Source organism: Physeter macrocephalus, unplaced genomic scaffold (genome assembly GCF_002837175.3).
Source record: "Physeter macrocephalus isolate SW-GA unplaced genomic scaffold, ASM283717v5 random_229, whole genome shotgun sequence".
Lineage (NCBI taxonomy): Eukaryota > Metazoa > Chordata > Mammalia > Artiodactyla > Physeteridae > Physeter > Physeter macrocephalus.
Window position 1 is genome coordinate 26740 of NW_021145515.1, and position 13619 is coordinate 40358.

Consider the following 13619-nt stretch of genomic DNA (forward strand, 5'->3'; position numbering starts at 1 on the left):
TGGCAGGACAAAGACCTAACGCCACATGTCCTGATTCCTAGTCTAAAGTTCAAAGGGTTTAAATACGGTGGACCTCACCCCCTCAGCATACATGCTTGGCCCACCCCCCCATCCTGCGTACTGCCGGTGAAGAGGAGAGGCCCAGGTCAGAGTCACAGTAGGAACAGAGGGCACCTCTGGGAGCCAGGAACACTGGATGCTAACTCTTGGGCAAACCCTGACTTGTTATACAGCCGTGGGCGCCTACTTCCCTTCAGACTGCATGTGGCCTTTGTGAAGCCCAGAGTGAATGTGGTGAGTCTATGCTATCCTTGTCCCATTCCTTGACTCCTTGTAAGTGCTCACGGAATCCTTATGGAATAATTGCAACTCTTCATGCAGAGGAAATAATGGCTACATGTGTGCACATGCACATATATTCCATCAGTATTACATGTGCACACACCTAAATACAAGCACATGTACATTTCCCAGGCTGCTGCCTAGTTCCATTTGAAACCCTGGGTATAAAGGGAAGAATGTATTCACGAGGTTGCTTCATAATAATGGAAGATTTCTTCTACATAGATGCTATTTTATAGAGAAATAGGGCTTAGATGCAATTAACAAACACCTCTGATCAGTAATGCTGATGCCCTGTTTTGCATTTACCACTTAACTGATCTCTACTTATTGTTTTTTTTCTTTTTTCTTACAAGTTGGATCTGGCTTCTGGCCTGATGTCACTGTTCTCCTAAAGAAGGTCTGAATTTATAGATAGGCATGGGCTCAAAATCTGGTTTTGCAGCTTCAGGTTTTTGTTGACACAAAACATATGTTCACTTCCCATTTGAAAAGCAAAGCCTCTAGATGTTGAGCTAGAGACAAGATCAGAAAGTCCTTGAGTCTTACTCAGTTTTCACAGGGAAGGAGAAAAGGTAAAGCCCAATGGTAAGAGATACAATACACGAAGGGGGGCCCCAAAGGAGGGAAAGGTGGACCAGATGCTTGAAAAGGCCTTTCCTGGCAGGGGGGTAGCTGGAGTGGACACTTGGCACAGCCCAGGGGTAAGCAAAGGAGCCGAGAACAGTGTGGGCCCAGAGCAGCAGCCGACCCTGGCCCAGCAAAGACACGCACAAAACTCTCTGGAGAGAAGTATCTCCAATACAGGTCCTCAGAATTCCCAGCATCAGCAAAAAATGAGCTCACAACCGAAAATGACTAAACACAGATAGAAACAAGCCCCTGTGAATGGGAGTCGTCGGAACAATGAACAACACCGTCCTTGCCTGGCCTTTGTCCAGAGCCACAGTCTCCAGCCAGGCTCCCTCCTGCCTCATTCCATCCCATCCAGCCTCCACAGGTCACCACGGCTTTCCAGGAGTTTTCACAATTTAATTCTTCCACGATTCCCTTCTATCTACAGAACAAAGCCCAATTGCCATAGCATGGCACAAAGGCCCTTCACAATGGAATTCCAATGTCCCTATCCAGATTCCTCTCTTCCCACCCCACACTCCTCACCTAACCAAACCCCCTATATCCTATGCTGGACAACACAGCATCCCTGAATATGTCATTCACTTTCCTGACTCCATGCCTTTTCACATGCTATTCCCTCTTCCTGGAACGTCCAAATGGCAAATTCCTAGTGCCTTTTCAATGGCATCAAAGAGGCACTTCCTCTCTGAAGGTCGTCAGACTTCCCCAGAGTTAGTCACTGCTGCCTTTGAGCTTGTTTTATAATATCCCAGATGGTCACAGAAGGCAGAAATCTTGTGTTAGTAAACTCTTCAGCATTTGACTCACTGTGGTTACTCAGGACATACTTATTGAGGCAATAAAGAATAAATAAAGAGCTTTGGAATCAGACACACCTAAGTTCAAATCCTGTCTCTGTCATTTCCCAGCTTTATGACATAGGGAATCTGCTTAACTGAACCTGGGACTGTAAAATGGATATAATAAATCCTGCCATCTAGGACAGAGCCCCCTTACCCATTCCACTCCCAAGCAGACATCACTAATCAATCACTGCACTCTGCCCACTGAGTCCTGGAATCTTCAGTGTGGGCTCAAGACAGTCCCTGTCTTATATGTGAAGCTGGCTCACAGCACAATAGCTACTTCCCATTTTGGTTATGGAGTAAACAAGACACCGCAGATAGTAAAGTACTTGTCCCAGGCAAACTCTCAATGAGTGGCACTTATTGCTATTTTATTTCCTCAAGTCTAAGATTGTTAGACGCCCACTAATTTAGCATGTTCTGGGAGGGGTGGAGAAATGTTACCTTATTAAGTACATACAGATCATTTGTAAGATATACTCTGATCTCAGAGATTAAAATGTGGAAAAGATGAGCCTTAGAGATAAGAAAATCCAGTGAGATTGTTGAGTGAATGAACTTCAAGTAGAGATGCGGGGGACCCCAAAAGACTCCCTGATCTGGGCTTGCCTGTCCACTCGGGCCCTGGGCACTTGGCTGTGAGGCAGAGAGCAGGAGGACACGGTAACACCCCTGCTCCTGGCTGCAGTCCATGTGGCCTGAACATGACCTGGACCTACAGCCGAGATGCTAGGAGAGAACGTGTTCACTCTGTGCCTGGCCCCGCCTCCAGAATTAGGATGACCCTGCCATGGCCCATTGCTTTTATATTCCTTCATTTTTTAAATTGTGGTAAAAAATATATATAATTTGCCATTTTGAACATTTTAAGTGTACAACTCAGTGGCATCGATTACATTCACAATGTTGTGCAACCATCACCACTATCTGGTTCCAAAACTCTTTTTATCACCTTAAACAGAAACGCTGTACCCATTAAACAAAAATTTCCCTTTCCTCCCCCTCCCAGCACCTAGCAACCACCATTCTCCTTTCTGTAGGTATGAATCTGACTATTCCGGGTACCTCATTTCAGTGGAATCGTACAATATTGTCCTTTTATGTCTGGGTTATTTCACTTAGCATGCTTTAAAGATTTGTTCATGTGGTAGCATGTGTCAGAACTTCATTCCCTTTCATGGCTGAACAATATCCCACTGTACCATATTTTGTTTATCCATTCATCTGTCAATGGACACTTGGGTTGTTTCTGCTTTATAGCTATTGTGTGAACCATGCTGCTATGAACGTGGGTGTACAAGTATCTGTTTGAGTCCCTGCTTTCAATTCTTTGGGGTATATACTTAGGAGTGGAAATGCTGGGTCATATGGTAATTCTACATTCAGGCTTTTGAGGAATCGAGCATACTGCTTTTTAAGAATCCTCTTGGTGCTGCCAGGTAAACAGTTTTGGAAACAAGACTACATCCAATTATGCCCATTATACTTCTTTTGGGTAGTAAATTTCCGGAGCTTATCCCCCACCATATGAAGTCAGAGGCACAGTACTGGCATCGTGCTTCAGAGCATGGGCTTTTGAGACGGAAGCCTCTAGCCTCTACCAGCTACGCAACTTTGGGTGAGCTTGTCACATTTTCTAGACCTGTTTCCTCATGTGGAAAATGGGAATAACAGTTGCTATGTTGTAGGAGAGCTGTGAGGATTAAATTAGCCGATGCACGTGCAGTGCTTGACAATCAATATATGGTCATTACTACTTTTATTATTGCTTGTGAAGAACTGTTCTCAAAGTCCATTGCTGTGACTGATGGTACACTGAATGTGTAAGCGTCTGAAACGGGGAGCATTTGAAGTTCACAAGCTAAATTAAAAGTAATACTCTCCGGAGGAGGGGTCTTTCTTGGAATCCAAGTTCCATTTAAATCCAAAGAGGTGCCGAGAATTGGGCCAGAGTTACTTACAGGTGAGACAGGGAGGTCACATCTGTGAAGATGCCCTCTTGGAAGGTGGAGACATCATTACCATGCAGGGACCTGAAGAGAGAAGAGGCCGTCAGGACTCATCCCAAGACAGAAAACTCAGGAACTGATGGAGGGACGCCCTCTGCTGAGAGGGGCATGTCATGAGGGAGAGGGTCCCTGGATCAGAGACCCTGCGCTGCTGGCCACAGGCAAGGAGAGGGAGCCCCTAATTATCACAGACCACGCTGCCCCTCAGCCCTTCCGGAAGACCCTGCTCGGGCCATCACAACTAACTCAACATACCATGTCTGTTCACAGGACAAATGGACGTGTGCAGGTATGCAGCGTGTGCCCTCCCTAGCTTAGCTAGGGAGCCTGAGGGGGCAGGCTTCTTCCTGGTAAGGAAGCTACTGGGTGAGCCCTAGGTTGGGGGTGAAGAATGTCTCCCTGCCCCAGGTGGGCTGCCAGAGGACTCAGTGCAAGGATATTCCAGAGGCCGTCATACCAGGCATGGCAGAGGGCTGTGAGCACAGGGCAAACCTCACAGTGGGAATTCTCAGAGAAGGTTCGACATTCACCATTTGACAGGAGACTCACATGCAAACAAGGGGCTACCTCATCTTGGATGCCCCCGGACCCTGTCCCAGCACACACATCGCAAACACAACTTGGGGCAGACAGCAACCCCCTTTTCTCGGATGGTTTCCCATTCATTCCTTGGCCTCCGTTAGGAGCTCCGATGAGAGTGGACCGGCCTCGCACTTTGGACACAGTTGGCCCTGCTGGGGCCCCGGACCTGGGGACATTCCTGCCTGCCAGGTGGGTGAGAAGGGCCCTCAGTGGGGCAGATTTGCCTGGAGGAATGAAGAGCAGGAAAACTCACAGCAGGCGCAGGGAGCGGAGCCCCTGGAAGGCCAACGGAGGGATGCACTGCAGGGCATTGTAGCTGAGGATCCTGCAGGAGGAAGAGGGAGGGACGGAGGAAATGCGGGAGGGATTATTAAGGGGTATCCCTTCTGGCGGTGATGCAGGTGGTCACCACCTTGATTGTGGTGATGGTTTCCTGGGCGTGAACATATATCAAAATGTATCAAATTTTACACATTCAGGATGTGCAGTTTATTATCTATTAATTATACCTCACTAAAGCTATTTTTAAAATAATAACAAGAGAAATGAGACATTTTTTATCACAGGAAAAGGCTGCTTCCCCTTACAGCTTCCAGGATCACCTAGCCCAGGATTTCTCAGCCTCAGCACTATTGACAGTTCCTTGCTGGGGGGCTGTCCGGTCCCTTGTGGGATGTTGAGCCACATCCCTGGCCTCTGCCCACACAGAGGCAGCAGCTCCCCCGACCCTCCTCCAGCTGTGACAACCAAAAATGTTTCAAACATTGCCAAATGTTCCCTGGAGAGCAGAATTGCCCCTGGTTGAGAACCACTGCCCTAGACCATGGCAGCTTCACACATAGGCTTGTAAAGAAAGAAATGTTGCCTGCCATTCCAGTTCTACAAGGATCAAGCCATTAGCCACTTCAGTTGCCCACCGACAGTGTGCCCTGAGGGGAATCCAGGATGGAGAAAGACAGGGTGCATTCTGTGCTTTGAATATACTAGCCTTTAGGTAGTTTAGATGCATATCTAAGGAAAAATTTCAAACGACCCCAGACTCTTACATCTTCCCATACTTAGAAAAGCACTAAAATCATTAACTTGAGATATCTGTTCTTTGTGATTAACAGTAACCTTTTGATGCTTGACCACATGCTTTTCTCAGAAAAAAAAGTTCACGTGTATGCTGGCTCCTCCCTTCCCTCTTCAGAGCAGTTCCTCAGAGCTATCTGAGAGACTGTCTCCAAGCTATAGTCCTCTGGAAGGTCCCCGAATAAAATTTAACTCACAACTTGTGCATTTTTCTTGCAGTCAACAGGCTCAAGAAGACTTTGAAATGGAAACCAGTTGACTAATAGACCTGAGGCAGGTAAGTGCAGCACTTTGTGGCCTTGGGACCACATTCTGCTCCTGGGGGCCTGACTGAGTCAGGACCCTGTCTTTTAGGGTACGGGCTCTATTATTTGACCACAGCAGAACCAAAGGGAAAGTTCTTAAGTCCTGGGCACATCATCTGTAAAGTGAGGTATTGGGAAGGTGAACAAAATACATTCTTAAGCTCCAGGCAGATATAAACGATGCTTGTCAATACTTTCCAATCAATTGCTTGGAATATAATTAAAGCAATCATTAAAATATCTTAGAATATGGGCATAAAAAATGTTCAGAGAGTAACCGTTCACAATAGTCCAAACTGGAAACAGCGCAAATATCCATCAGTGGTAGAATGGATAAGGAAAGTATGGCATATTCCTACAGAGGAATACTATACAGCAGTGAAAATGAAGAGACCACAGCTTCACACAAACATAATGATAAATAAAAGAAGGCAGACATAAAAGACTACATCCTGTATGATTCAATTTATATAAGATTCAAAAGTGGGCAACATTAAACTTCATTGTGTAGAAATGCATATGTAGATGGTACTATAAAGACCAAAGAAGTGATCATTATAAAACTCCAGGTAGGGACTGCCTCGGGTGTGGGGGGAGAGAGGAAGAATGATCAGGAAGAGATGAGGGGACTTTTGGGGTGCTAGCTGTGTTCTATTTTTTGCCTTAGGTATTTACACATGTTCTAGCTTTATGATTATTTGTTAAATTGTACATTTATATTTTTTGCACTTTTCCATGTACACGCTGTGTTTCACAATAAAAAAACAAAAGTTTTTTAAAAGTCTTTTCAGTGGGCAGGCCCTGTCACCCTCCCTGGAGGGTAAGGGAGGCTACGTGGGGATACCTGCCAGTGACCGAGGCTTGGGGAGAGTCTCAGTAGCCACAAGCCCTCCCTCCACCTCCCGCCATGGAACTCACAGAGTGGTCAGCTGGCTCATGTTGGTGAAAGAGGAATTGCTCAAGGAACTGATCTTGTTGTTACTCAGGTCCCTGGAAAAGACAAAAAGTATCATCATTTAGAAAGAAAGAACTCCTCCCCTCTCCCGCTCTGGCAACGGCCATGGCCATCCCTCAGCCAGGCGGGCAAGTAGTTCTGACCGGCACTCTGCAGGGTGGGAGGTGGTGGAGGGGTGCTTGGTTCACAATTATTTACAGCCCTCCGTTCTGCTCCCTGAACTCGCTCTATGTCTCCAGGGTTTCAGGTCTCCATTTCCTCATCCCCCACCCCATGCAAGTATAGCCTGGCTCCCACCCTCCACCCACCATGGAAATGCTCCCACCAAGGGCATCAGCTGCCTCCCAACTGCCAGGTCTAGGGGGCTCTCTATCCTTTCTCTCTTGCTAGTACCTTACATGGGTTTGTTCACTCACCCTCCCTATAATCCTATGAGGGAGACAGTAAACCCATTTTATAAAGGAAGGTGCAGGGTCTCAGAGTGATGAAGTGACCCACCCAGGGTCACACAGCTGGGAGGAAGTACAGATAGAGTCAAACCCCAGTCTGTTGGCCCCCAAGCCCCAGGTCACGGCAATGTGCTCTGCAAGTGACCCTGTAGCATTGGCCCAATTGACCACCCTCTTCTCAAATCTCCTCAGACCACTGTCTTCCCACATTCCCCCTACCTCTCTGGTGAATGCTTCTTTCTCACCCACCCCTTAGGAACGGGGATCACTAAGCCCTGTCCTTGCTCTTCCTCTTCCTTTAGTCCCTCAGTCCTCGGTGATGGTCCTGGCTCCCTCACCATCGTGCGCAAATGGTGCCCTCCTCTGTGGCCCCAGCCAGACCTCTCTCACGAAGTCCCCTCCAGAGACCTGATGTCCCACAGACACTCCAATTCTTGTGCTTTCTCCCACCCGCATGCCCCATGCTGTGCTCTCCATCCCGGTCAGCAGCTCCAACAACCCAGAAACACCGCCCTACCCCCACGTCCTCCCTCCCAGACCCTCACCTAACTGGCTTGTGCCTCTGTTCATCTGTCCCATCTGCACCCTCCTCCCAAGTTTCTGCTACATCAAGCCACCGCCATCTCTCTTCTGGTTTCTGCCTCATCTCTCACCCACTGCTTTGCCCCCTTTCGATCCATCTTCCACATGGTGGGCACCACGCAATCTTTCTAAGACACAAATCTGATGAGGTCACTTCTCTACCAACAAACCCGCAGTGGCTCCCATTTACTTAAAGTGCAACCTCCAGACCCTTTAGCTTCACCACCTGCCAGGTACTCCAGGGCATGGCCCCCCTCCTTCACGGGTCCCCACACGCTTTGCATGAATTTGTTACCCTTCTTGAAATTCTCTTGCCCCTGGATATCCTGTTCCCTCTGCACCTGGTGAACTCTGACCTCTCCCAGCCCTTACCCTGAGCCCACCACTCCTTCTTTTGAGCCACAGCCCTAACACGTGCATTTACCTCTGTTGGAACACTCATCACTCCACACGACGTATGTGCTCCTATTTCTCTCCCTTGCATGCCCCCAGACCGTGACATTTAGGGGGAGGGCCCATGACTTAGAGGGGTTCATATCTGCTCACTTCATGCAGTTCTTGACTCAGCAAATAAAACCATATGCCCTGCCTTCATTTTCTTTTAGTAAATGTTCCTCTAATTAATCTCATTCAAAACCACTCCATTGTTCCTAGAGACACATTTAAATACATCACCAAACTTCAAGTACACTTTGTGGTCCTTCCCCATGATAAGAAGGTGCTGGTATTTCAGCCCCCAACAGGCAGCTTCATAGTAAGAACTGCCTTCACATTAGTCCCCTCTCCCTCCCTTTCTCCTCAAGCATATCTGCACCACTAGTGGGGGTGCCTCAAATTAGACCAAAGAAAGGCTGTCTCTCTCTCTGTCACTCTATCACCAGCCACAAATCACTCTAACCACCACCCCTCACCTCCACCGTTGGAACAGTCAGTCAAAACACCATGGCTAGGTCATTAGCAAAGACAGATAAACTGGAGTTTTGAAATTCTGTAAGCCAGTGCTACTCAAAGTAGCTAGTCCTCAAACTGAATGTCCCCAAACAAGGGACTTGTGCCAAAATGCAATCACCTATGACACTAAACACACAACTTAGTTTAGCTAACACTTTTTTCATAGCAATACTTTCCCAATGAAGGAAGAAGCAATGTGTTGATTAAACTTCTGGGACAAGTTCCTTATCTAGTTTCAGGCACATTACAAAGAGTTCTCAGGCTGCCATTGCCCCATAGACTGCACTTTGAGCAGCACTGCTCCAAGGCACTTCAGATGAAATGTTCTCTGGACTTCTTTTTGGTGAGATCTGGCCAATAGGAAGATAAAGACAATTGAAGTGAGGTGTAAATTAAGCTGGAAGGCTAAGAGGAGCTGAACTTATTCTGAGGCTTATTTTGTATGTTTTCATGAAGCAGAAAGGTCAAAAGTGGAAATAACAGAAAAGTAGATGTTAGCCTAAAGAAAGAGTTAGTTACAGATGTGTATTTGAGGCTGCCATATTTCATATTCGGTTTAGGAGCCAAGGTTGGATCAAGAAGTTTTCCATAACTCTCTTCTTCTGCTCTGGCTCCTACCTTTGCAAGGATAACCCTCTTTAATAATAATTACCAGCCTAGAGGCTTGGGGAGATGGTGCGGGCAAAAGCACACAGGTTCCAACCCAAGAGAGCCTGGAACAATGCAATTCCCAAGAATGGCCACTAGATGGCAAAACAGTTCTGTGCACAGGTGTTCCCAAAGGGATGGGGTGAAATTAAAAAACGGATCAGTACCATACAGGGAATATAGCCAATATTGTATAGTAACTATAAATGGAGTATAAACTTTAAAAGTTGTGAATCACTATATTGTACACTTGTAACATAATATTGTACATCAACTATACTGCAATTAAAAAAAACAAAACAAAACCAAAAAAAATGGATCGGCCAGAGTGGCATGTGTAGGGAATTCCAGGAAAGCTGGAGCCACAATGGCTAGATTCCAATGGCCCTCCTGCCCTCTTAGACAGGCCTGGATACTCACACAAGCTGCAGGTACTTGAAGGTGGACAGCTGTCCCGGAACCAGCGTGAACTGATTCCCATCCAGGTAGCTACAGGAGAGAACACAGCAGTTAGTGCAGCCATCTCGGTCTTGGGCAGAGCCCGGTGCAGGGAGAACCTTCCCCTGCAGCCAGGGCCTTCTCACTCATTTCCTCTCCTACATGTAGACTACACAGTTGGTCCTGAATCGCTAATTGGAGGAGAAAACACGGACGTTTCTTAGGCCACTTGGGAAGATGCCACTGAAACACTTGGTAAAAGCCACTGAGACATGAAGCCTCCTGTGGCTTCCTTCCCGAGCCCCTGCCTGGCCCTCTCAGCACCCTCCCTGTCAGTGGGCACCATAGGCTCAATCCTGGACCCCCTGGTCTTCCCTCTCTTCTCTCCAGCCTTCTTGGCCAAATAGCTAATTTGTAATGGGCTAATACCCACCTGCCAGGTCCTCAGCAGCACCCAGGGCCCCCCTCTACCTGCTGGCAAGGTGCCTGAGGCTGGCCCCAGACCCAAACATGCCCAAACCTAAGCTCTGTGTTTTCACACCCACACAGGCTTCCCCTGACTGCATCAGCACTACACTCCATGTTCCTAACCATCCAGGCTCAGGACCCCGAAGGTGACTCTCCAACTCTCTCTGCAGTCAGTTCTGTGACCGACCCGGCTTCTCCCACCCACTGGTCTCTCATCATTCGCAGAGCTTGGGATTCGAAATGCTGTGACCTGCCCTCCCTCCCCCATGGCCACCAGCCATCCTAACTAAGCTGACGGGAGCACTGGGAGCTGCAGCCCCACCGAAGGCAGCCTTCAGGATGCCTTGTCCACCCGCCAAAGGTCCACAGAGCACAAATCAGGGCTTTACTCCCCCGACCCATCACCCTGCATCCTACAGAATGACTCCCGGCCCATCTCCTTCGATCCTCTCAGCCTCCCTTGTCAACAAACCCAGTAGCCCCATTTTACAGCTGAGGAAACTGAGGCTTAAAGTCTCTGAACTTCAGCATCCTCAGTCAAGGGAGCCAGGCTGTCCTGCCTGTCCCATTATTCCCAGGGTTGCTAGGAGGCACCAAGGAGAGAACGGGCCAGAAAACGGGGCAGGGGATGCAGCAGGAGAGTCACAGGACAAGGACTGCAGTGGTTGGTGTGCTTGTGAAGAAATACCAGCCTTGCAGGTAATGAAAGAAATACAAATGAAAACCTCACATGCTCCCCTCAGGGAAAAGAAAAGCTGGGCTATGGAGGCCTGAAGGGACCAATCCCAGGGGCAGGAAGAGTCAGGGCCTGACCCAGGCCTTCCCTTTGGAGGGGTCTGTCAAAGAAGCCTGCTCTCCATCCCGCTGTCTGCCATACACATTTATACCCACGTCCCCACATGGGCTCAGATACCAAACCCCAACCAACAAAGAGTTAGCACCACAACAGCCAGTGTTGATGGGGCATGGGAGGGGGAGGGGGAGCAAGAAGGCTCTTTCCACACACGGCGGGCAGGAGTGCAGAGGAGACAGCTTTTCTGGAAGGTCATCAAGAGTTCCAACAATGCACCGCTCTCCGACTAGCAGTTTCACTGAAGGGATGCTCACCTCAGTGCTATTTATGAGAGTAAACAAATTGGAAGCTTAAATACCAACAAAGGGGGATTTGTTATATAGATCACAGTAGATTCACGGGATGGAATATTATGTGGACAACAGAAACAACTTTGGTGAGCATTCTCCTGAAGGGAATGCTCATGAGATGATGTGAAGTGGGAAAAGCAATGTAATTTCTTATTTTAAAGGCAGAGCTTAGTTTAAGGGGATGAAGCACTCGCCACGGGAGACCCCTGCCGTCAGGTGACTGCAGAGTTGGGGGAGGGCGGTCACAGAGAAGCTCACACCTCCTTGGAACCGGTGTCTCCTGCAAAGCCCTAACTCCAAGCGCCTAGTCAGCTAACATCTGCTTTTGGTCGCCCTCTCTTCCTGCCACCAGGCAGGGGTTACTCACAGCTCTGTGGCATTCTTGGGGATACCCTTGGGCAAGGCCTGCAGGTGCTTGTTGCTGCATCGGACCACGGTGTCCAGGCAGGCGCACTCCTGGGGGCACTGCGGGCGGGGCAGGCAGCCCCCCTCCTCCTGGCCTGGGGAGGAAGGCGTGAAGCCACGTCAGCGAGGGGACACGCCTCCTCAGGGCCTCCCGCAGCCAGGGCCCAGCTCCAGGGCACCTGCGGACAGTGGCCCCGCGCTGACACCACCTTGTGCAGCAGTAAGTCTCCTCTCAGGTGCACCCTTCCCCCACCAGGGGCAAAGCCCCTTGGACCTGTTTTGAGCTTAAAATAGGTCTTGGGTCCATCTCTTCCACCTCAGCTCTGAGGCGGACCCAGGCACTGCAGAGGAGGATGGCAGCCACAGCATTTCTTGAGCACCTACTATGTGCCGGACACCGTATCGAACGTAATCTCCTTAACGTATGTAAGGGGAGCCGCCATTGCCCCTAGAATGTGAGCATCACGGGGACAGAGACCTGCGCCTCCTTCTCTGTTCACTGAAGGGGCCCAGCACGGAGAGCAGGGCCTGGCACACAGCAGCCTCCAAATTAGGTCAGTTGAATGAAGGAAAGAAAGAACTTCTATCTTACTGAGATCTGGAGCGGTTAAACAGCTTGCTCGGGTCAGAAGGCTGATCAGAGGCGATTCAGGGTCTGTACCCAGGTCTGGCTGGCACACAGTCTGAGCCCCTTCTGTCCCACCATCTTTCACAGATTCAATAAATAGTACTGAGCGCCCTCTGTGTGCCTTCCTTCCTTCTGATTGGGTGTAGGAGGGGCGATAAGGACACCACCGTCGGATTTGCTAGGAAGCAGGTGACAGGGACTGTCGGTTATGGAAGGCGTCCGTGTGGAGGTGCCACGTGATAAGGATGAACTCACTGAATCCTCACAACATCTCTCTGTGGATGTGCTACTATCAGCCCATTTTAGAGAAAAGGAAACTACGGACAGAGTGATTAAGTAACTTGCCCAAGGTCCGCCAGCCTGGAAGAGGTCCCGCAGCCTAGAATCCAAGCCAGGTGCCTCCAGAGCCTGCCCTCTTGGCCGCTACGTACTACTGCCTCTCGGCAGCAACACCTCAAAAATATTCACATCCTTTCACTCCTAGGAAGTTATTCTAAGGGGAAAAACTGAGTATATGTACAGAGAGTTATCTATCAGGATGTTCCTGGCAGCACGAGGCATAACAGCAGAAGTTTGGAAGCACGTAAATGCCATGCGATGCCTCCAGACAAGGGACTGTCATGTTGAGAAGGTACATGGGCAGTACTGCAAGACCCTACGTGTGTCATACATGTGCACACGAACACTCGGCAAAGATCCAGGGGGCCACGCACAGAGTGCTGACAGGAGTCATCCGGGGTGGGGAAGTAGAAAGAGGGACTCATCAGTGATCTTTTTATTCTCCTTCTGGATTGTCCGTTATTTTTGGTTTTGTCTTTAAGGAAATAAAGATGCCTCACTTTGTAAGAAGAGAAATAAAAAGAAACTGTTTCTTCGAAAAAAATAATACTTTCAAAAAAATACTTGATGGCATCAGAAAATGTCCAAAATACATAGTTCAGGTTTTTTTTTTAAAAAAAAAAGAAACTACGGGGCTTCCCTGGTGGCGCAGTGGTTGCGCGTCCGCCTGCCGATGCAGGGGAACCGGGTTCGCGCCCCGGTCTGGGAGGATCCCACATGCCGCGGAGCGGCTGGGCCCGTGAGCCATGGCCGCTGAGCCTGCGCGTCCGGAGCCTGTGCTCCGCAACGGGAGAGGCCGCAGCAGAGGGAGGCCCGC

General features: G+C 49.0%; 1 protein-coding gene across 1 annotated transcript in view; it reads right to left on the reverse strand.

Moving 5' to 3' along the window:
• The window catches only part of SLIT1 (slit guidance ligand 1), a 62695-nt gene that overhangs the window by 20418 nt on the left and 28658 nt on the right, over window positions 1-13619 (reverse strand). The window contains exons 18-22 of the mRNA XM_028484774.2: window positions 11798-11930; window positions 9802-9870; window positions 6715-6786; window positions 4671-4742; window positions 3788-3859 (exon numbers count right to left, since the gene is read on the reverse strand). Of these exons, the coding sequence (XP_028340575.1) occupies window positions 3788-3859; window positions 4671-4742; window positions 6715-6786; window positions 9802-9870; window positions 11798-11930 (418 nt within the window). The remainder of the gene's footprint in view (window positions 1-3787; window positions 3860-4670; window positions 4743-6714; window positions 6787-9801; window positions 9871-11797; window positions 11931-13619) is intronic.